General features: G+C 44.4%; 2 protein-coding genes across 2 annotated transcripts in view; one reads left to right on the top strand and one right to left on the bottom strand.

The window, feature by feature from the left end:
* Nucleotides 1-25,058, top strand: part of LOC124796423 (H(+)/Cl(-) exchange transporter 4) — a 395,803-nt gene that overhangs the window by 86,127 nt on the left and 284,618 nt on the right. The window lies entirely within an intron of this gene.
* The window catches only part of LOC124795620, an 80,769-nt gene continuing 61,391 nt past the window's right edge, over nucleotides 5,681-25,058 (bottom strand). Inside the window, exon 4 of the mRNA XM_047259691.1 lies at nucleotides 5,681-6,647. Within this exon, the coding sequence (XP_047115647.1) occupies nucleotides 6,416-6,647 (232 nt within the window). The 3' untranslated portion in view covers nucleotides 5,681-6,415. The remainder of the gene's footprint in view (nucleotides 6,648-25,058) is intronic.

Raw genomic sequence — 25,058 nt, 5'->3', positions numbered from 1 at the left:
TTTGATACGGTATTTTCTGTCCTAATTTTAACTAAATATTGTAGGACCACATCCCATTTGTTTGAGATGTCCTTTCTTGAATAAACATTACTCACCATAATTCTGTGTCGTCTAAATCGGTACATCTGTTACAGACATTACAATAGAACTTAATAATTAAATTGTTCATTTAAATTTTATTTTTTACTTTCGTGTATTTTATTAATTCGCAATTCTAGGCAACACATAGACTATTTGACTGCAGGATCACAGCGACAGGTTACTATTTCCATCGAATTAGCTTGGGGTATGAAAGCAGACGTGAGTGGTTCGACCCTATGTCTACATCGAGCAACTCTTTTTAAACAGAGCCGTTCATAACCCAAGTATCTAAAGTATCAATAACCACAGGTAAAGACGGAACTGGTTCGCTCATACAGGATGCTGTCTGAAAGAGCAGTAGATCGATTGGCAGAGGTGGACCTATTAATTGGCACTCTAGGTCGCCTAGTCTGACGTCGCCGAATCTCTTTCTGTCAGGACATTTAAAAGATAACGTGTACCAGCAGCTGCCAACAGGCCCTGAAGACATGATCGACCGCATCAGAAGTGCCTATGCTGGCATTCCTGCAGATTGCTTCTTTCCTGTCTACGGTCATTTGAAAAGCTGATCACTAAGTGTATTGAAATTGACGGCGTCTGAACACTTACCCTAACTGGAAAAGTAACCGTAACATACAGCGTGGACAAGTCTCACTACATAAAGAGCTTTATGACTCCTATTTCAATAGCTGGTTAGTGTTTTGTGAATGGGCACGTCAACAAATGCAAACGACCCCCACGTTCTTTGCCAAGGTACTAAATCCCGATGAGTCTACATCCACAAACCATGGTAGCTTTAACCAGCATGACAAGTATTACTAAAAACTCCGACTGAACAGGCCTCGCAAGGCCCAACGGTACTGGCCGACCGCGGTGTCATCCTCGACCGATAGGCATCACTGGATGCGGATAAGGAGGGGCACGTGGTCAGCACACTGCTCTCCTGGCCGTTGTCAGTTCTCGTGATCGGAGACGCTATTTATCAATTAAGTAGTTTGCCGGCCGCGGTGGTCTAGCGGTACTAGGCGCAGGTTCGACTCCTGCCTCGGGCATGGGTGTGTGTGATGCCCTTAGGTTAGTTAGGTTTAAGTAGTTCTAAGTTCTAGGGGACTGATGACCACAGATGTTAAGTCCCATGGTGCTCAGAGCCATTTGAACCATTTCAGCCAATTAAGTAGTTCCTCAGTTGGCTTTACAAGGGCTGAGTGCATCACGCTTGCCAACAGCGCTCGGCAAGCTGGACGGTCACCTATCCAACAGCTAGGCTACTGGCGATTAAAATTGCTACACCACGAAGGTTACGTACTACAGGAAGAACATGCTGTGATATGCAAATTATTAGCTTTTCAGAGCATTCGCACAAGGTTGGCGCCGGTGGCGACACCAACAACGTGCTGACATGAGGAAAGTTGTCAACTGATTTCTCATACAAAAACAGCAGTTGGCCGGCGTTGCCTGGTGAAACGTTGTTGTGATGCCTCGTGTAAGGAGGAGAAATGCGTACCATCACGTTTCCGACTTTGATAAAGGTCGGATTGTAGCCTATCGCGATTGCGGTTTATCGTATCGCGACATTGCTGCTCGCGTTGGTCGAGATTCAATGACTGTTAGCAGAATATGGAATCGGTGGGTTCAGGAGGGTAATACGGAACGCCGTGCTGGATCCCAACGGCCTCATATCACTAGCAGTCGAGATGACAGGCATCTTATCCGCATGGCTGTAACGGATCGTGCAGCCACGTCTCGATCCCTGAGTCAACAAATGGAGACGTTTGCAAGACAACAACCATCTGCATGAACAATTGGACGACGTTTGCAGCAGCATGGACTATCAGCTCGGAGACCATGGCCGCGTTGACCCTTGACGTTGCATCATGGACAGGAGCGCCTGCGATGGTGTACTCAACGACGAACCTGGGGAGCACGAATGGCAAAACGTCATTTTTTCGGATGAATCCTGGTTCTGTTTACAGCATCATGGTGGTCGCACCCGTGTTTGGCGGCATGAAGGTGAACGCACATTGGAAGGGTGTATTCGTCATCGCCATACTGGCGTATCACCCGGCGTGATGGTATGGGATGCCATTGGTTACACGTCTCGGTCACCTCTTGTTCGCATTGACGGCACTTTGAACAGTGGACGTTACATTTCTGATGTGTTACTACCCGTGGCTCTACCCTTCATTCGATCTCTGCGAAACCCTACATTTCAGCAGGATAATGCACGACCGCATGTTGCAGGTCCTGTAAGGGGCCTTTCTGGATACAGAAAATGTTCGACCGTGGGCCTGGCCAGCAAATTCTCCAGATCTCTCACCAATTGAAAACGTCTGGTCAATGGTGGCCGAGCAACTGGCTCGTCACAATACGCCAGTCACTACTCTGATGAACTGTGGTATCGTGTCGAAGCTGCATGGGCAGCTGTACCTGTACACGCCATCCAAGCTCTGTTTGACTCAATACCCAGGCGTATCAAGGCCGTTATTACGGTCAGAGGTGGCTGTTCTGTGTACAGATTTCTCAGGATCTATGCACCCAAATTGCGTGAAAATGTAATCACATGTCAGTTCTAGTATAATATATTTGTCCAATGAATACCCGTTACTCATCTGTATTTCTTCTTGGTGCAGCAATTTTAACGACCAGTAGTGTGAACCGTAGACAACTCCCTCTGGTTACAGCAACTTGACCGTCAACGTCCTTGATCGGTTAACGCATGGTGTGGCATCATGGGGAACAAACACATTGACTCGTATTTCACCGACAGCGCTTTGAAAGAACGCCAATATCGTTTTTGGAATAGGGACTACCGGTACTACTGCAGGATGCTGCTCTGGACGAGCCGGCCGGTGTGGCCGAGCGGTTCTAGGCGCTACAGTCTGGAACCGCGCGACCGCTACTGTCGCAGGTTCGAATCCTGCCTCGGACATGGATGTGTGTGATGTCCTTCGGTTAGTTAGGTTTAAGTAGTTCTAAGTTCTAGGGGACTGATGACCACAGTAGTTAAGTCCCATAGTGCTCAGAGCCATTTGAACCATTTGCTCTAGACGTTTGACGACGTATATGGTTTCAAGATGACGGTTTCCAAGCGCACTACGCAATTGAAGCTCGGGAGGTATTAGATCGTGTTTACAATGGCGGTAGATCGGCAGAGGTTGACCTATTAATTGGCCCTCTAGGTCCCCTGATCTGACGTCGCCGAATTTCTTTCTGTCAGGACATTTAAAAGATAACGTGTATCAACAGGTACCAACAGTCCGTGAAGATATGATCGGCCGCATCAGAAATGCCTATGCTGACATTCCTGCAGATATGCTTCTTTCCTGTGTACGGTCATTTGAAAAGCAGATCACTAAGTGTATTGAAATTGACGGCGTCTGAACACTTACTCTATTGGAGAAGTAGAGTGGCGTTCACTTCGAGCCGCGGCCACAGTAGCACGTTGGGTAGTCCCCTGTTTTATATGTCGGAGGAATATAAAGTTTCCAGCGGGATTTAGAATTAGAAGTCATGAAATAATGCCCTGTCCTACCCTCGCAGAATGGAGCTGGGGTCGCATATGCCACTGAATATTCAAGAACCATTGAGTAACATGTCATAAATTACGATTGTATACCCATTTCTATTTCTCCGATTACAGCGCCATCTGTGGCGAAACGTAGAAAATGTTTCAGACAGAAGTTATGTAGATTTTGCAGTAGAATAGTAACCTTAAATAAAAAAAAACGGGAGTTCCCATTGAAGGTTTCAAATTTGGCCCTCGCCATCCACGTACGGGATGGAGAAGGGGGTCGAATTTGGTTGTGCTGAATGTGCCCCTCTGAGACAAACGAAAAGGGAACATAACTTTTTTTGATCCGATGTGTAGTTTTCAAGATATTTGAGAGTCTTCAGTTAAAATGAACACCCTGTATATAAGAAAAAAATTATTTTAAATTATTAACAATGACATTTTGTGGATAGTGTATCCATCTTAAGGTGCCGTGGCTGTTACAACATCTACATTTGTCTTGCATTTGATTCCTAGGATCAGTGTGGCAACAATAATTAACTCCAGTTTAAATTGTGAGCGTCCTTAAATGATATGAATTTGAACTGTATCACAATGCCACAATTATATAATTATTTGTATTTTTGGAGCCATTTTACGCTGACACATGGATGCAAGGAATCACGTAACAAGACGCATGCTGCTGCTGTAGGAGCCAAATCCCATAAAGATCTATCCAGAGATACGACATTGTGCAGAATTGAAAATTATTTTTCTGAATTGTCACTGGCATGGTTATTTCAAACCTAAAGAATAATGTGTGTGTGTGAAATCCTATGGGACTTAAATGCTAAGGTCATCAGTCCCTAAGCTTACACACTACCTAACCTAAATTATCCTAAGGACAAACAAAAACACCCACGCCCGAGGGAGGACTCGAACCTCCGCAGGGACCAGCCGCACAGTCTGTGACTGCAGCGCATCAGACCGCTCGGCTGATCCCGTACGGCCCTAAAGAGTAACATTTAGCTTGATGATAAATAGGTTGTGTAGGGCCAGTAAGACGTAAGTATTCACATTTGTGCAACAGAACTCTACAGGAAAGATTTATTTCTGACTCACAGATCCATTTACTAAGAGCACTGCACTTAATACAAACCAAAACAGGTGTGTAATAGTGACATACAAGCTTGTGTTCTTTGATTGTTCTTGATTTTTCTAAACAATTTTTCCAGTTTTATATCACAAAATCCAAATTATTTGATTTCTATTAAAATTTTTCATTTTTCTTTTTGTTTTTTGCTTTTAGATCCCTGCGTATTTGGACAAGGCGGCCTGTTGTACGTTTTCGTTTCTTTTTATTTTCAACCTAATACTAGGAGGACTGTGTGGGGCAAAAGAAGTTACAACTGGGAACATTTTGGGAGGGGATTACCCATTCCGGCATTTGTCCGACAACCAAGGAAAACTTTCAGGAATCATTGATCGGAACTGGGGCAATGGATTTATTTGCTGCTGGAGCAATGTTATCCATTGATTCTGACAAATACTGAAAACACGTGTATGTTGTTAGCATTTAAATAAATTGTTATTTAAGCTCACATGCCATTGTTGTTGCGTAACATGTGCGGGATATTTTAAGTATGTCATTGTTATCATTAAAGCCATTCCTTTCGCCGTGGTGCTACTGCTATCTAATGATTCGGTCCACAATTCAATGTGTTGAGATACAATCCCCAATTCAATGTGCTGAGACAGAAGACAGTAACAGAAATTAACGAAGGACTGGGACAAGATGTGATCTGTCCCCATTATTGTCTTTGGCTGATATGAATCAAATAACAAAAAAAGGGAAGTAACAGACAGCTGTTACAAAAATTGTTAAAATACAAAAAAGAGCAATTTTATTGGCAGCGATGTATTCATTTATGTAAGTAAAGATGATTAACAAATATCTGTTTGCAGATTACAAAATATTTACGCGTAGTAGGTATAGTACGATAATTTTTGAACGTAAAACTAAAAAATGTTTTCAACTGATAAAATACTTACGAAGATTACAATATCAATAAACATTAAAAATGAGGAAATGCTTAATAGATTTTATACCTTTAGATGATAATTTTCACAAGTTACAGTCAAAAATAGGCATAGAGAATAGTTTCAGAAAGTGAAATAAATTAAATGGTATATGAAAAATAATTTCGGGTAAATAAATGAGAAAATAAATATAAACCATATTAAAAAATTTCATACCGAAACTAGTTCTTCTGTATGGAAAAGGTAGTTAGACTCATCACCAAAATGATAATACAGGTATAGACAGCGAATAGATAGGTTTTACGTAACTTAACGTGGTGTAACTCTGAGCGGCAGAATGAGAAAGAACATAAAAAAATATGTGCGGGAGAAATGATGCGTGAAGTCTAAGTTTACCAATAGAAATGGCATAGAATGTCCTTTGGAGGCTGTAGAACAGATTGGCTTTTGAACTTTTCCATAGATGACCCAAAAGGAGAGATTCAGAAATTCCACATCGGAGATAGACTGCACACCTTGTGTGGCAGAATGGAAACTCATTAAATACTGCCAATAGCTGATGATGTTGATTGGTGATCATTATATGTAAACCGTATCTGCCCAAAACGACTCCTTTCCAGATGGGAGAGCGAGGGGGAGGAGGGGAGTGCGAGGGCGGGGGTGAGGGTTTAAGGTGACGAAGAGGGGGACACAAAGACGCCCCATAAAATTCATCTTAGATTATCAGATTTAAAAACTGATGTCACTGAAGTAGTGCGCACTGGTGAGGGGCACGTGGCGTCCAGTGGACTAAGCGCCCGACCGTCAGACTACGTTGGCGTTGACCGGCTTCTCGAAGCAGTCGTCGACGTAGTGGTCGGCGCGGCCGCGGCTGCAGAAGCGCTGGTAGACCACCCACGCGTTGAAGCCGTCCCCGGAGAGCCGCTGGTGCTCGCGGTAGACGCGCAGCGCGCACTCCACGTCGTCCGAGATGTCGTTGTCCACCAGCTTGTCGCAGGACAGGCCGCACGCGGTGCCGCGCCCTGGCGGCGAACACCTGCGCACCACACAGCGAGCGGTTACCAGCCTTCCAAAGACTCTGATGTGCACAGGTACACGTGACCTTGAGTGTTTGGTAGTCGGAGGGACTATTCACACTATGCAACTCTTGTTCTGCCAGTCACGGAGGGCATGTCAAGCTGTGCAGGCAAATGCTCGGATGAATCCCCCACGGTACACAAAATAGGTCGGTATACTCTTGCAGAAGCAATGAAAACAGCATGCTAATTTTAAAAGAACACCAAACCTCCAAGATTGGCAGTGTTTTACATGAGCTCGATATTCAGCGCGGACCTAACTGTGAGATCCTGGTAATCCATCAAGGAAAGTGGGACTGCAGCCGGACACAAGAAGACCAGCGGCTCTATTCGAATCCTGCGTCATTGATTCTTTTTAACACATGCTACCAGTTTCTACACCACATCTTCAGGCCCCGAACGTAACCTGCCATCCACAACCGTCTGGCCTTGCTGGGCTTATTGTTACCACGGAAGGTACAGAATCCAGTCAATTTTGGCCCTCTGCAAGCGATTTGTTCATCGCACAAGAAAACGGTTGTGGATGGCAGGTACGTTCGGGGCCTGAAGATCACGCCATGCGGTGCCGAAACTGGTAGCATGTGTTAAAACGAATAAACGGCGTTAGATTCGAATACAGCCGCTGCTTTTGTTATTATTATTCAAGACTCAATGTGAGATGCTTCTAATAGCTTCCCCAACGAAAATCTGTCTCCAAATATGACAGAAAATCCGAAGATATTCTGGTCATATGTCAAGTACACTAGCGGCAACAAACAGACAAAACTTTCCAGAATGAGATTTTCACTCTGCAGCTGATATGAAACTTCCTGGCAGATTAAAACTGTGTGCCCGACCGAGACTCGAACTCGGGACCTTTGCCTTTCGCGGGCAAGTCCTCTACCATCTGAGCTACCGAAGCACGACTCACGCCCGGTCCTCACAGCTGTACTTCTGCCAGTATCTCGTCTCCTACCTTCCAAACTTTACAGAAGCTCTCCTGCGAACCTTGCAGCACTAGCACTCCCGAAAGAAAGGATACTGCGGAGACATGGCTTAGCCACAGCCTGGGGGATGTTTCCACACAGTTTTAATCTGCCAGGAAGTTTCAGACAAAACTTTCACTGCACGATACAAATGGTAATAGTCCCGACAACAGCGCCACTAAAGCGGAGTTATTAAACACAGTTCTCCAAAATTCCTTCATCACAACAAACGAAGGAAATGTTCCAGGAGTTAAATCAACAACTGTCAACTTGCGTAACTTAGAAGTAGATATCCTCGGCGTAGCGAAGCCACTCAAAGCAATAAAGGCAAAACTCCCGGTCCAGATAGCATACCAGCTAGGTACTGATACAATTGCTAATACAACTGCTCACTCGACGAAATATCCATATCAAAAGACTGGAAAGTTGCACAGGTCACACCAATAATCAAGAAAGGAAACATGAGTAGTCCGCTGAATTACATACCCATATTACTGACGTTAATTTGCTGTGGGATTTTGGAGCATACACTGTGTTCGAACATTATGGTAGCGGTCTGTTGACACACAACAAGCACGGTTTCAAAAGACATCTTACGCCGCGTTTTGACGAGTCGCGCCTTCATCTTCTGTTGGATACAGCGGTACACATGTGTACTACTGCCTGGGGCAGTCAGTGTGAGTATTTGCTTAGTTCATTCGTAATTTTTGTCACCACCTGAGGCATATCTGAACAAACAATATCAGCTTCATTCAAGAGATGTCTTCATTGTTTCAGACACTTAACTTTTATTGACTGCAAGTGCGTAATTGTGTGGCTAATACTTAATTTATATACTTCTACTGTACCTTAAAGCGTTAGTTTGCAAGAAAAACAGAATTAACGCGTAAAGAATAAGTAGAATAATGCAGAATCAATGTTCTGATCTGCCTGTCATTGTCAGCGTCACGCTAGAATTTTGAACTGATACAATAGAACTGTCATGGATTTTTTCATTGATTTGAAACACGTCATTTTGTTCTTCCATAGAAAATTGCAACATCTAATTTAATAGGCTCACTTGGGCGAAAAATCAGAAAGTATTTTCTTTGCCTCTAGTGACACTAAAAACAGTAGTAGAATTTCATTAATAAGTTTCCTGATCAAGCTGTTGTACTAGGCGGTGACTTAAACTTGCCAGGTATAGACTGGAAGAGTCATGCTATCAAAACTAATGCCAGCAACAGGGATTCGTGTGACATTATTCTGAGTGTTTTGTCCGAAAATTACTTCGAGCAGCTACTTAAAGAACCAACTCGTGAAGGTAATGTCTGAGACTTCTTAGCAACAAACGAATCTGAACTTTCCGAATCAGTTAACTTAGAGGAGAGTATCAGTGATTATAAGGCTGCGATAGCATCTGTGACTAAGAATATAACAAGGAATGTTAAGAAAGGTAGGACAATATTTTTGCTGAGCAAGAGTGACAGGATACAAATTGCAGAGTTCAAATGCTTCAAATGGCTCTAAGCACTATGGGACTTAACATCTGAGGTCATCAGTCCCCTAGACTTAGAACTACTTAAACCTAACTAACCTAAGGACATCTCACACATCCATGCCCGAGGCAGAATTCAAACCTGCGACCGTAGCAGTCGCGTGGTTCCAGACTGAAGCGCCTAGAATCGCTCGGCCACAACGGCCGGCAATTGCAGAGTATCTGAGTAGTCAACATCAAATATTCAATGATGGGGATGAAGATGTGAAGCATATATGGAAAAAATTCAAAAGCATCGTTCAATACGCCTTAGACAAGTATGTTCCGAGTAACGTCTTAAGGGGTGGGAAAGACTCCCCCCTCCATAGTTTAATAGCCATGTTAGGAAACTGCTACGTAAACGAAGAGAGCTTCATCACAAATTCAAGAGAAGTCAAAATTTATCTGACAAGCAAAAGCGAAAGTGATCGTAAGGTGAGCAATGAGAGAAGCGTTCAGTGACTTTGAAAGTAAAATTTTGTCAGCCGATCTGAGTAAATACCTTAAGAGGCTTTAGTGTTACGTAAAATCAGTATGTAGTTCGAAATCGTCTATTGAGTCACTCAGTGACCATAACGGCGCCGAAACAGACATTCACAATTTGAAGGCCGACATATTGAATACGGTCTTGCGAAATCGTTTCACCGCGGTAGATCGTAACATTATACGAGCTTCGAAATGGTAGATATTGGGAAAACTGATCCCGGAATAGACTACAGTCTATTTGTAGCGGAAAGGCATCAGGGCCAGATGAGATACGTGTAAGATCGTACAGAGATAATGCGAGAGAACTTGCTCCTCTTCTAGCAGCAGTTTATCGTAGGAACTGGAACAACGAACGGTATGTAGCGACTGGAAAAAAGCGCAGGTCATTCCAATTTTCAAGAAGGATGTTAGGACAGACGGTTATAATTACACGGCCATGTCACTGGCTCCGATCTGTTGTAGAATTGTGAAACCTGTTTTACGCTCAAGAATTGTGACGTTTTTGGAGAACGAAAATCTCCTCTATGAAAATCAACATGGATTCCGCAAAACTCATCCATGGGATCCACGTCGCCGTAGACATCGGCGCTCAGGTTAACACGCCATGGTTCTTGACTCCAGGAAGGCATTTCAAATTGTCCCACACTTCAGTAAATAAAAAAAAACATGGGTTACCGCGTGTCGGGTCAGATTTGCGACAGGTTTCAAGACTTCTTTTCAGATAGAACTCAACACGTCGCTGTTAACTGGACAAAACCGACTTATGTAAATACAATTTCGGGAGTAGTCCAAGGAAGTGTTACTGAATCGTTACAGTTTACAAATATAAATGATCTAGTAGAATTTCATCCACAAAGATTTTGGGAATTGGCACGCAAGCTTTCTGCTCTCAGTTTGTCATTAGTATGTATTCTACTTTCAGCGATATGTGTGATATCCGACGCTTTCCTACTGTTCAGGTTTCCCTTGCGATAGTATTCCCTATGCCGTACATGCTACAATGACGCCTACATGCTACAGATGCCTAATGTCAGTATGTATGTGTGCACCACAGCACTTTATGATTACGGTCAGGTAGTCGAACATGCGTTTCTCCATTGTTATGTAGGCTGCAAGATGATGATAGTGTTCATTGACAATAGTAGAAAGAAAATTTGTTGTTCATTCAGCATCTTCTAGCAGATAACAGTGTCGTTCTTAATATATTACAAGGTGTGAAGCAACACTTGCGTGAAATGTTTAGTACAAGTGTACCTGCACCCAGAGAACGGCACTCTTTGCGTACGGTTTATCGTAAGCCGTCTCTCTCTTACGCTCCTCATCAGTGACTGAACAGAGAGCCTTACCATACATCGGCGGTGATCCGGAACAGTCGTAACTTACGTCAAACAATATCGTACGCCAAGCGACCATCACATGGACTCCTCTCCAATGCTGCCACCGTGACAGCAATGGCCTTTAGAATCGCCATGGCCGTCCTTCTGACTCTGCCAACAGTGGTCGGCCGTGTTAGAAGCGTCAACTGAATGCTAACTACTGGCGATTCTGATGCCACACGGTGCGAACCGAACGTTCTATGGTCCACTGTATCCTTTGAATTTAACTCTAGGAAGTTAAAGTTGCATTAATACAGTGATCCTATTTGACTTCCCACTTCTGCGTGCGACTGTTCCCCGCGGAAATAGTAACAATGAGTTCGCTTTCGTACTTTACTATACATACTATATGTACTATTTTACCTGTTCTTCGTGGGCTTTAACATGCCAGCATATATTTCGTTGTGGATGGCGCGTAAGGACTTATGGAACATCACAATTAGTTGTTCTCTGTAAACCGAACGCTAAGTTCAGCGTTCCAAACCCGTCGAATTACATTTCGAGCTTACTTGCCACGGTCTAAGAAACTTAACGTTTCTTGATTTTCCACCTCCCCCCCCCACAGCGGACCACATCGTCAAGTGCTTACGGAATTCCTCAGACTGTATTTTTCCAGTACTCACTGGACTCTGACCAGTACCTGGAACTCAGGTGTTTACGCCCGTTGGCTGCACCTGAAAAGATGGTGGTAATGCTCGCAATCCTCTGTGTTCAGTTTTATATGCAAGTTCGGTTACCGCAGTCTGAGTCAGACATCGTCCGTTATTGACATGTCCGAAACGCAAGAAGCCAAATGTTTGTTACACCACGAATGCTGATACTTAACAAATTTTGTTTTATGTTCTTACAAAAAAATCTTAAATAAAAATAAAAAAGCCAGTGAGGTCACTAGCTTCACGAGCGTTTCTCATTGCAGACGTCGACATATTCTCTTGCAGCATACTCAGATTTCTTTGTTTTCACATCAGTCACTGCGACGTTATTCGGCAGACTGTTAGGAGTAAAATCCCAGCACAGTATCCGCGATAAGCAAGCTCATGATGGTGACGCCGGAGGAGGTCGTCGCTAACTTGAGTTATAACTTAGTTTTAACGCCAAGGAAACCAATAGATTTTGTTCAGGGTATTTAGCGGCAGTGAGCCACTAACTATATCGCGCTAATCATCAATAAATTGATACATTGAGTTCTCCGGCTGGCAATGTGAGAGAAATATTAAAATAATGATAAGGGACAGAAAGACTTATCAGTGCCACAAGATGATGATTTCCTACGCGACTTTTATGAAATGTGGTGGAAATGGACTGAGCAAATAGCCGAATAAACTGAAGAAACAAGGGCGAAGGAAATTTTTTAAGGAATTCCCAGTGATAGAGGTTAGTCAAGATGAAATACGGAATAGAAAATGGGATGCCATGACGAAACAGGCGGGTGCGAAATTTCACGACAGCACACATGAAATAGATATATTAAAATACCCAGTCGAAAAAATTCGCCGGCCTCTGTGACCGAGTGGTTCTAGGCGCTTCAGTCCCGAACCGCGCTACCACTGCGGTCGCAGGTTCGAATTCTGCCTCGGGCATGGATGTGTGTGATGTCCTTAGGTTATTTAGGTTTACGTAGTTCTAAGTCTAGGGGACTGATGACCTAAGATGTTAAGTCCCGTAGTGCTTAGCTGCATTTGAACCATTTTTGAAAAAATTCGTGCTTGAAGATACTGCCAATGCCTGATTGCCCCACACTCAATATGTATTGAAAGGTATGTCGACACAGAAAAGAAGTTAAAACTACTCAAAGGAAACAAAACAACAAATCCAAACGGAATTCCTATGATATTTCTCACTGAACGCGTCGCAGAATCATTAGCTTTCCTACTTTATATTTATGGAGACCGTCTCGCATAGTGAACAGACACACTTGGCTGGTAAAGAGCGCAGGAAACTCCTGTTTACACAAAGATGCGTGGAGTTAACAATATTGCTAACGGCCGTCTGCAGAAGGATCCTAGATTATAACTCGGATAATATGATATTTTCTAGAAGACAATAAGCTTATTTTAATGCGACAAAACTTTCGTAATTCAAACGCGATAGCATGTTAACGGTAGGTAGTATCCGTTTTCACATGTTTCCGAAAAGCGTTTGGATTATAGTACATCGTGTTAAGATCACACGGAGTACCTACAGGTGTGCGATTGGCTTGATGGAGTTTGTCGAACTGTAAGCGTGATAGACCTAGCCGACTGAGAATGCTCAGCAGAAACGGCATTGACTACCACTGTGCCCCAAGGAAGTGTTACAGGACCAATAATGTCCTCAATAGACATGGATGGTTCGTCAGGTAGGGCCATCAGCACTGTAAGGTTGTTCGCTGACGATGCTGTTGTCTGCCGTCTGCAGCCTGTAGTCGAAAGGAAGTGCAGAAATAGGTGTACAACTTTTCCACTTCATAAATCGAATGACAACTCTCCTTAAACGCGAATAAATACAACGCCTATAACAGAGAGAAAGAATCCGACAGTACACGATTATAAGGTAAGTCATCAGTTTCTTGAGCTCGTCACATAATATGAGTACACTAGCTATATAGCACTCCGTCTTCAGGCCACAAGTGGCCCATCGGGACCATCCGACCGCCGTGTCATCCTCAGATGAGGATGCGGATAAGAGGGGCGTGCGGTCAGCACACCGCTCTCTCGGTCGTTATGATGGTTTTCTTTGACCGGAGCCGCTATTATTCGGTCGAGTAACTCCTCAATTGGCATCACGAGGCTGAGTGCACCAGAAAAATGGCATGGTGGCCCAGATGGTCAACCATGCAAGTGCCGGCCACACCGAAAGCGCTTAACGTCGGTGATCTGACGGGAACCGGTGCATCCACTGCGGCAAGGCCGTTGCCATTATGAGTACACTGCCTGATCAAAAGTATACGGACATGAGTTAATGGGTATTAACATGGGGTGTGGCCACCCTTCACCTTTACGATGGTTTGAACTCTGCCGGGACACTTTTCATGCAGTGTCTCAATGTTTGAAGAATGGCCCATACTTTCTCAACAGCAGAAACCAGAGAAGTTAGTTGGCGCTGGGGTCTGGAACGTAGCTGACTCATCCCAAGGGTGTTCCGTTGGGTTGGGTTCAGAACGCAGCTATGGGCAAAGTCACTGCCTCACAGATGCTGCTTTATGACAGGGTGCAGTTTCATGCTGATACAATCAGTCATCGTCTCTGAACTGTATCTGTACTGTACGCAGCACACAACGGTGCAGAATGAGTTCACACCCTTTCGTGTTTAGCGAATTCTTAAGCGCAATAGGAGAAGCAAACCCTAATCGCGAAAACGTCTCCGCAGCGTAACTCCGCCTCCCCCATACTTCACTGTTGGCAGTACAGACGATGGCAGGTAACGTTCTCCGTGCCTTCGTCAAACCCAAACCCTTCCATTGGGTTTCTAAAGGGTATAACGTGGTTCGTCACTCCAAATCACTCATTTCCTATCACCCACTGTTCAGTGTCGTCACTCTTTACACTGCCTCAAGCTTCGCTTTGCATTTACGGAAATGCGTGGCTCATCAGGAGCTGCTTGACCCTTGTACCCCCATTCCTTTTGAATCCCTACGCACATTAGGTGTAGTAGCTGGACTGCTGGTAGCAGTTTGGAACTCACGACTGATTCCTTCTGCTGATTTCATGTGATACAACCACTCTGCGTAGTGTTCGACGGTCCCTGTCGGTCAGTACCCGAGGTCTGCCTCCTCTTGATTTAGCTTGGTCGTTCCTTCGCTATTACACTTAGATCAGCAAAAGCCACTTGGACAGCAGTAGAAAGGTTGAAATGTCCCTGGTGGATTTGTTACTTGGGTGGCATCCACGTTGGAAGTCACTAAGCCCTGCTGACCGACCCATTCTGCTGTTCTGCCTCTCTACTGGGGACACAATACCTGCCGCTTTCTCTTACACAGGCTGCTTCACATCTCGTGACATCTGCATCTACATATATACTCCGCAATCCACCATACGGTGCCTGGCGGAGGGTACCTCGTACCACAACTAGCATCTTCTCTCTCTGTTCCACTCCCAAACAGAACGATTGAATGCCTATATGCCTCTGTACGAGTCCTAATCTCTCTTATCTTATCTTTGTGGTCTTTCCGCGAAATATAAGTTGGCGGCAGTAAAACTGTGCTGCAGTCAGCCTCAAACGCTGATTCTCTAAATTTCCTCAGTAGCGATTCACGAAAAGAACGCCTCCTTTCCTCTAGAGAGGAAGCATTTCCGTAACACTCGCGTGATGATCAAACCTACCAGTAACAAATCTAGCAGCCCGCCTCTGAAATTGCTTCTATGTCCTCCCTGAATCCGACCTGATAGGGATCCCAAACGCTCGAGCAGTACTCAAGAATAGGTTGTATTAGTGTTTTATAAGCGGTCTCCTTTACAGATGAACCACATCTTCCCAAAATTCTATCAATGAACCGAAGACGACTATCCGCCTTCCCCACAACTGCCATTACATGCCTGTCCCACTTCATATCGCTCTGCAATGTTACGCCCAAATATTTAATCGACGTGACTGTGTCAAGCGCTACACTAGTAATGGAGTATTCAAACATTACGGGATTCTTTTTCCTATTCATCTGCATTAATTTACATTTATCTATATTTAGAGTTAGCTGCCATTCTTTACACCAATCACAAATCATGTCCAAGTCATCTTGTATCCTCCTAAAGTCACTCAACGACATCTAGTGGTCATTTCCGCATTAGACAGTGGTGCCCGGATATTTTTCATCAGTGTAAGTATTTAGGGGTAATATAGCACGAGGCGAATTGAAGTGGGACCATCTTGTAAGGTATTGGGGAAGTGAAATTAGGTTTGTTGAAAGGGATCTGGAAAAATGCAGTGCATTTGTAAAGGAGATCACATACAGGACGCTAATGGGAGCAATTCTACTTGTGCATTAATGCATGATAACGTGTGCATAGTTCGCTGCAATGTTACTTCGGCCCTGCATAATTGTTCGAAAGAACAGACACTGCTGACGATAGGTGGGAGTATTAAATCGCAATAGCCATATAATTTACCGGATACATCAAAATTTGTGCCTAGCTGGAACTCGAACTCGGATTTTCCGGTTGTCGCGAGCGGTCATCTAAACAACATAGGCTATCCGAACACGGTTCCAGGATCGACCCAAATCCCAATATTTCCGAGCGCCCGCTTGTCAGTTATGTGATTCCCGCACAGGAAGAGAGTTATTATTATTTTTTCGCCAATTTACCTTGGCTTTGACACGAAATTGCATCGACACAGTCAAATACAGACAAAGCACCGATGTATTTCATGCCAAAGCCAAGGCAAGAATCACATAATATTGTGAGCGTTATGGGAAGCAGTCGCTACGACGTATGGAGACTGAGTCGGAACTGGAAGCGCGCTCGGATAGCCGAAGCAGTTGGGGCGATCGCTCGCGACAAGCGGAAAATCCGATTTCGAGTCCCGGTCTGGCACAAATTTTCATTTGTCTACAATAAGTTGCATACCTGTCGTGGTATCATATTCGCAATTTACGTATACATTTTATGAATTCCCATTGTTCAAGCATCTGGATATTGTAACAGCAGAAATTTAACTAAGTCGGAGACAGGCTGCTAGGATCGTAACAAGTCGATATAACCCAGACGAAAGTGTAACGGAGATGCTTAGGGAACATACATGAGAGTCGCTTTTGAAAGAAGACGACGGTTCTCGCGAAACCGTACTGGGTAAATTTAGAAAGAACCGATTTTCGGGGAAGACACTGCGACAGTTCTGCTGTCTTTATCGCTTATCTGGAGTAGGGATTATAAGAATAAGATAAGAGATTAGGGTGCGTTTAGAGGTACACTGAAAGTCACTTCTTCTTCCCTTTATAAAGGGCGTGGATAGGGCGTAAATTAGCTAATGTCGATACGGAATATCTTCGGCCACGCACAGCAAGTCGGTTGTCGAATTTACATGTAGATGTTGCGGACTGTAGCCCGTGATGTATGGAGCAACCGAGACCTGACATTCATCCAGCAGTGGATGAAACATGGCCGATGATGCGACATTACCACCCAGCTGGAAAGTAACCCAGCAATTTATTATGCCATGGAAGGCTGTATGCCTGCCATCTACGAAACGGGCTGTCGTAGCGGGATTGCACCGCACCTCATCGGTAATTTCGCAACGCAGCACGCGAGAAAACCGCAAGATCTTATGTGGTGAGACGGCTCTGGTTATACCGGAAAATGACGCACTTTAAGCTCTTACGATTAGGGCTAAGCGGAATATGCCATCATTATATCCCGTTTCTTTTGATGGTTCACACGTGTATCTCGAGGTTTCACTCCTACACCATGCTGCTGGAATTGATAAAGAACAAAAATGATATCTTTGAATATCTATCAGCTTCAACACCGTGGTATGGTAACCCATAGTTCGATTAGGAAGTTATCCTTGCTTTCTCTCTCAGATGATGGGATGGCCACTGCTGAACTTAAAATCATCTCGTGATCAAGGCGTAAAAGACGTGATCGAAGTAGCCGCGGTGATCAATGCAGTTGGCCTTCATTCCTGAGGAAAGGGTTCAAATACTCGTCTAGTCATTCTTGCCATTCCTGGAATTCTTAAATAGATGTTCTGTTCTTTCTCGCCAGCCGGTGTGGCCGAGCGGTTCTAGGCGCTTCAGTCTGGAACCGCGCGACCGCTACGGTTGCAGGTTCGAATCCTGCCTCGAGCATGGATGTGTGTGATGTCTTTAGGTTAGTTAGGTTTAAGTAGTTCTAAGTTCTAGGGAACTGATGACCTCTGTTGTTAAGTCACATAGTGCTCAGAGCCATTTGAACCATTTTTGTTCTTTCTCAACATTCTCCGAACCAGTTCGAGTCTTCCATTCTCATTCTCTACTGCCTAAGTTAAGTGATCATTCCTTTTCATATCAGTTCTTCGTGTTACCATGGATGTTTACAACGCGATAGGCTTCAGACATCGTAATCTGATAGACTTCTTTCTCTTGTTTAGTAGCTACGTTGAGCTATTGGTGAGGAGGGCTGTGCAATTCGTCTCTAATGACCTCGTCGTCTATGGGACGTTAAACCCTAATCTGCTACCCCAGTTTTGACACAATTCTACATGGCCTTTGTTGGATCCGGAGCTACATTATTCATTTTTCAGAGGAAAATAATCCACCAAACAGCTACAAATTTTTTCTCCGAATTTTATTTTTAGCCAGTTTCGGAAATGCTAAATGCTGTATGACGCCCTAGTATGACCACACACCGCACACAAGAGAACCGCCGTTAAGCTCTCGGACCTTTTCACGTGTTGTGGTGGGCGCGCAGCCACGATGGCATCATACAGCATTGTAAATGGAAATAAATTTTCCAAAACCGGTTCACAAATAAAATAAGGGAAAAAACTGAAATTATTTGGTTGACACTCTCTTACGCTACAGAACTGTCTCAGTCCTTATACTGTCATCAGTGGGTGATACAATCGAACAGACGAAAGCGCCCTATAATTGATTAAAAGTGGGTGCATCGTGGAGGATGTACCAGGTACCTTCCCATCCGCGGTCAATGCTGGTACCGACTGAGTAGTCAAGTGTGGAGTCCCAGTCCGAAGCCCTGTTTTAATACAACCGTAGAAAGCTAAAATATGACTTTTAGCACCCTAATGCCCGTGGAGTGTTCGCCAAACCATTGACATATAACTGGAGAGCAATGAAGAGGTGCCTTCCCTTATTGAGAGTACAGGTCGCCTACGGTGTACTGTAAGCGAACGAACAGATGTTGGATATCGGAGCCCAGTATCGTTCGATGGCGTTAGACGTATCAGGGGCCCCATATCATCCCATGTACATATCTACCAATCAATCACACGAAAATACCCCCACCACCTCACTGTACCATGGTTCAAATGGCTCTGAGCACTATGCGACTTAACTTCTGAGGTCGTCAGTGGCCTAGAACTCAGAACTAATTAAACCTAACTAACCTAAGGACATCACACACATCCATGCCCGAGGCAGGATTCAAACCTGCGACCGTAGCGGTCACTCGGCTCCAGTCTGTAGCGCCTAGAACCGCAGGTCACTCCGGCCGGCTCACTGTACCATGCCCTACTGGCAAGCTTCTCACTGTACTTCCGTCACACTCGTATCAAGCTACTTCCGTCACATTCGTATCCTACAGTCGAAATGTGTTAACCTGCTGCCGCGCGGAGTAGTCGTGCGGTCTTAGGCGTCTTGCCACGGTTCGCGCGGCTGCCCCCGTCGGAGGTTCGAGTCCTCCCTCGGGCATGGGTGTGTGTGTTGTCCTTAGCGTAAGTTAATTAAGTTAGAGTAAGCAGTGTATAAGCCTAGGGACCGATGACTCCAGCAGTTTGGTCCCATAGAACTTACCACAAATTTCCAAATTTTTTTTGCTAACCTGTGCCGCGTCTTATCGGTCCATGTTGCGTTTGTCCATATTACGAGGCGTTACTCGTACACCCGTGCTAATATCTGAGCCCAGGGACGGGAGGTGAGCAGAGATACATGACTTTCCCGTACCCAACAGTCAGAGGGTGGTTCTGAGTGGTGCAGGAGCCATTAGTGGTTGTTGTTGGTGGCGGTGTCCAACATTATTGTCAGTGATTTGCTATACTGTGACCTGTTAATCCATTACTACAGGCGACATCGACTCCCATCACAAACACGACAGTTTGATTATAACACATAATTTACGGACAGCACCTGAGGCTTTTCTGCACGCGAGGGCCGGTCTCCGGCGAAAGAGATTTTTTCCAACCCCGACGTAGTGGGTCAGCCTCTTCCCCTAATTGTCCTAAATGGGTTATGGCTGGGGCCTCCATTGCTGGCGTAAATGTTCGTGACCTCCCATAATGCCCGGTATCTTCTAACACGCGTTGGGTGGGAACTTCTGAAGTTCTTGGCACGAAACAGCACCTTACAGAAGCGCTGTTAGTGAGAGCAGAAATTGGCCAACGAAAATGCCTGCATTCTGCTCATGATTCTGTTTAGGCGGAAGGACAAAATGTTAAATAATATCGTGGAACGATTTGGAGCTCGCAGAATCGGAAACAGCCCTGATGGGCGAGGTTGGGTTTTTCAAGCATTTAACGTACGTCGAGAGTTAGTGATACTTTGTGAGCAACAAAGTTGCTTTTCAAATACGCAAAGACTGCAAGAAGCGGAAGTGCGTGTTTCTTATTGTTTTTGCCATTTAGTTCAAATGGTTCAAATGCTCTGAGCACTATGGGATTTAACATCTGAGGTCATCAGTCCCATAGAACGTCTAACTACTTAAACCTAACTAACCTAAGTACATCACACACATCCACGCCCGAGGCAGGAATCGAACCTTTGACCGTATCGGTCGTGTGGTTCAAGACTGAAGCGCCTAGAACCACTCGGCCACAGCGGCCGGCCTGCCATTTAGTGACACGTGCAAGTACCCGATGAAAAGAGGCATCTTAGCAAAAGCGAAGTAGCTGCCTGGACGATGATGTATTTGTGAACGAGACGGAGTTAATGAGATTTAATAGAAGCCAACAAATCGCATTTGTTTCCGTGGAAATTTGAGTGTCATGTTTTTCAGAGACTGTTTTTTCCTTATGGACTTATTCCTGTTTCGCTATGTGAATACCGACGGAAGCTGTTAGTATCCAATTGGCGCAGGAACTGTAAGCGGTGTAGATGTACCAGTCCAGTGCTTGGATCTCAGAATCTTTCTGAACATAGTTGGATTCCTATAGGAGTCTAATAGGAGTAGTGAGAAGTTTAACTCTGTCTCGCGGCTCAAAGCGAGAATGGCTATCCTCATCGGTCCGTGCACGACTATGCGCGGAACCAGTATGCTTCAAAACGCTCCGCGCGAAAATGCGATTTTTCAGGAGGTTGTATCTCGGCTTCTGTTGGTCACAGAGTTTAAAGGCCAAGTGTTCCGGATAGCCCTCGGCCTAGCGAATACTTAGCGGAAGAACAGGCGTATAGTACCTATCCTAAAGTACAGGATCAAAATTTAAATGTTATATAGTATCTCCAGCCAGCGTCAGCAGCTCGTGGTCTAGTGGCTAGCGTTGCTGCCTCTGGATCACGAGGTCCCGGGTTCGATTCCGGCCGGGTCGGGGATTTTCTCTGTCCGGGGACAGGGTGTTTGTGTTGTCCTCATTATTATCATCATTCGTGACAGTGGCTACATTGGTCTGTGTAACAATTGGGACTTCGTAGGGCGCTGATGACCCCCCCCCCCAGTTAAGCGCCCCACAAACCAAACATCATCGTCTAGCCCAGTCAAATTGATCAAATCGGTTGGTTCTTTTACGTTAGTGGTGCTTTAGATGGCTTATAATCATTTGGTCCGTTCCTGAGAAAACCCCAAAAAACCATAATTTTTCTGTTCCAAAAGTACGAATTGTGAGGATGGCCTCTTCTATAACTTCAGTTCATGGCGAATCGTTGAACTTTTTACCATCTGTTCTTAAGGTAATGTTATCGGGTAACTTCGAAACTTTTTTGATATTATAATCCGTTACCGAGATCCATAGTTTCAAAATTACTGTGCTAATGCGGAAGTACGCATAAACCGAGTTCTTGTCACTTCGCACCATGGACCGCAATTATCGAAATAACTAACCATAGAAAATGGCTCAAATTTTAACTGTACATTCGCCGTTTTCCACTTTTTGAAAATCCTTATGTGTTATGAAGATACATCCGAATTATTCGTTACCTAGATACAGAGGTTCGAAGTTACCGTACTTGTGCACCTACCATCCTGTGTGAGTGTAAATACATTTATAACTGACGTAGTGAACACATCGCAAGGGTTCTGGCGTAATGTGAGGGGTTCTGAGGTCACCAAACTATTTTTATAGTCGCCATTTTTTCATCGATAAAACTTTATGGTACACTTTCTCTGTATGATGGGCACTTCATGCCTATGCAGGCTGTCTTGACCTAGAAATTATTTGGTGCTGCACCTGACGGCGGAACCACCTTACAAAAAATTATTGTGTCATACGAAATTCTTTTTAGTTGTAAACGAACAGAGTGGTGACATGAAGGACATTTGGACGGCCTTTGAAAATAACACTGCCAAATCTGTAAATAAATATGCCGACTCCACACCGATGCGGAACAAAGGCACGAGAAGAAGAAGAAGCAGTAAGTCGCTTAATTTGTCTCATGTGCCACACAGGCCCCTTAGTGCGTAGACTCGGCCCGTGGTCCTGATTTCGACTTTTCCCGACGTCGAGGAACCTCGGGGCGGGACGAAAGGAGCGTTTCATGCTGGCAACCATTTCCCTCAATCGAGGAACTCGTGGTACACCCTTGACGCGGCGGGACGTGTTAAGTCCAGAGGCCGCACGACCTCGGTGAGTGAGTATCCCAAACCAGCAAGTCACTATGTGGATGATCAAAATTCTCAAACTGCTCACGGTATTCCAGGAATGCTGAGATGGCACTTTATATAATGACTTTTATCTCAATAATATGAACATTTATTTATGTGTTTGGAGAGAGAGAGAGAGAGAGAGAGAGAGAGAGAGAGAGAGAGAGAGAGAGAGAGAGAGATTGATTTTTGATTGAGATTTTTACTTGTAACTGGTACCTGAATTTTGGTTGCTGCCTCCTGAATGATCAGCTTCTGCACCAGTTGGTGACGTATTACAATTTGGAGGAAGTTATTGTTCTTTAAGGTTTAAAATATGACTCTGTTAGTTTCTTGGCCGTATTGCGGATAGCGTTGAGCCCAAGTATTCGTAGCTTTTCATACCCAAGGGACCACTGCTGTAAGTAAATAAGATCAAACAGCAATCTGCTTTTCGTGAGAAAAGGAGATTGCTTGGCACACAAACTTCCTTCAAACTACACGTCCTGCTACATCAAAATTGGCCTGTGGAGTTCAGCACAATACTATTGTACAAGAACATAATCCAGTTACTGTAATTAAGAAATTATGAGAGGTTGTTACTTATTGAATGAAAACTGTAGAGAATGCATTTCTTTTCCTGTATTTTAGTGAACTTTGTACACTTACAATTCTGTCGATTGATAGACGGCGACGACAATGAAGTTCACCTCCTCTTCCAAAAACAAGATATTTCTATTCTTCTCTTCCAGAAAATTTGTATACATAAATATTTGGCAACTCTTCCACATACTTTACTCGTTTTTATCACTAAAATATTAATTTTCATTAAATGTAACAATACGTTCTGAACGAAGGCCTAGCAACACGTCCTCTTTCCACAAGATAAAGATTAACCGTCCTCTTTTTTTAATAAATCAATTATCTTTTTTTTTAGATTCCATACTCAAAGATTCACAACTACTGTACTTGCTGGGATTGCGCGCTAAAGAGTTTCTTGCTGTCCAGCTGCGCTTTACTTCACTTCAAGTACTTTTTGAATCACATTTACATTTACGGTATTTACATACATCAGTGAGCTTCTCAGAATAAAATCAGGCGCAAATTAATTTTAAAAAAAGCAATGAGGCACACATAACATTACAATTTAGAAGTCGATTATATATTCGCAACCGATATACCATTCAAAATGGACCAGACGTGATGTGGCCACACTATTGTAGGTGGCATATGACATGCATCAAAATACAAACGTCTTGGAATGGACAAGATTTCAAATGGTTCAAATGGCTCTGAGCACTATGGTACTTAACATACTGAAGTCATCAGTCCCCTATAACTTAGAACTACTTGAACCTAACTAACCTAGGGACATCACACACATGCATGATCGAGGCAGGATTCGAACTTGCGACCATAGCATTCGCGTGGTTCCAGACTGAAGCGCCTAGAACCGCTCGGTCACACCGGCCGGCGACAAGCTTTCAGTTGTGTGATCCGCAGCGTAGCTCAGTGTTGGCACTTCAAGAGTCAAGTTACTGTGCCGTTCGTTGCTTCATGCATTAGGAATGTATGTACGAGCACATGTGAGAGGAACCGGGCTTTGTTTCAGCTGTCGGCAGCCTGCTGTTGCATCAGCGCACGATTTGCATGCGCCTCTCTTACGAAGCTGGGTCTACCCCGAACGCCTTCCGAGGTCACGGCGCGTCCCCATTTCCACTCCCCAGCAGGTTCCCGTCTGCCGCAGCCGTGTCATCGTCGTTTTACAATTTGTTACCTTCTTTCACATCCTGTCTGCAAACGCCATCAGTACAGCTTTCGCGTAGACCTTCAGTGGCTACAGTCAGGAGAAGGGCTTCTTGCTTTTGACATTTAGAGTAAGAAAAAAGGTCGTCATCCAGGTCACTCTCTGCTGTCTTCTGTTAACGCTGAAATCAGAAATGACGTACATAATAGCAGGAACACGCTCCTCACCTTGCTTCCAGGTTCTACAAATGGGAAGTGAACAACCTGCTTTGTGATGTCATAAAAACTGGTAGCAGCATTCTTCGTCCCAGAAAGTGTTGTTTCCTTTTTCAGCACGTTTTCCACATCTTTGCTGTAGTGTTTGGCTATTATAAATATCATGCAAAGACTAGCTATCGTTAAATTGGACGAATTTCAGAGAATATGAAGACAGACGTCTGTGCCGTTCGACTAAGTTTCGTTCATTCATGGTTCTGGGCGTTTTCTGTTTGTTCCGTAACGAATGGTTCTGAGCACTAAGGGACTTAACATCTGAGGTCATCAGTCCCCTAGAACTTAGAACTATTTAAACCTAACTAACCTAAGGACACCACACACGTCCATGCCCGAGGCAAGATTAGAACCTGCGACCGAAGCGGCCGCGCGGTTACAGACTGAAGCGCCTAGAACCGCTCGGCCACAGCGGCCGGCAAATGACTTCCGTAACGGTCACGCATGGCTCCAAGAGTGAGATTAGTAAATTCTGGTGATGTTTTGCAGCGTAAATAGGCCCTCCTATGATTCCATTATTGTTTTCCTTTATCGTAGTAGCCGTGTTGCAGTGGTCTTCAGTCCGAAGAATGGTTTTATGCATCATTTCATGGTGGTCGAAACTGTGCAAGACTTT

This window comes from Schistocerca piceifrons, chromosome 4, assembly GCF_021461385.2.
Source record: "Schistocerca piceifrons isolate TAMUIC-IGC-003096 chromosome 4, iqSchPice1.1, whole genome shotgun sequence".
Lineage (NCBI taxonomy): Eukaryota > Metazoa > Arthropoda > Insecta > Orthoptera > Acrididae > Schistocerca > Schistocerca piceifrons.
This window is presented reverse-complemented; position numbering and strand designations above follow the sequence as displayed.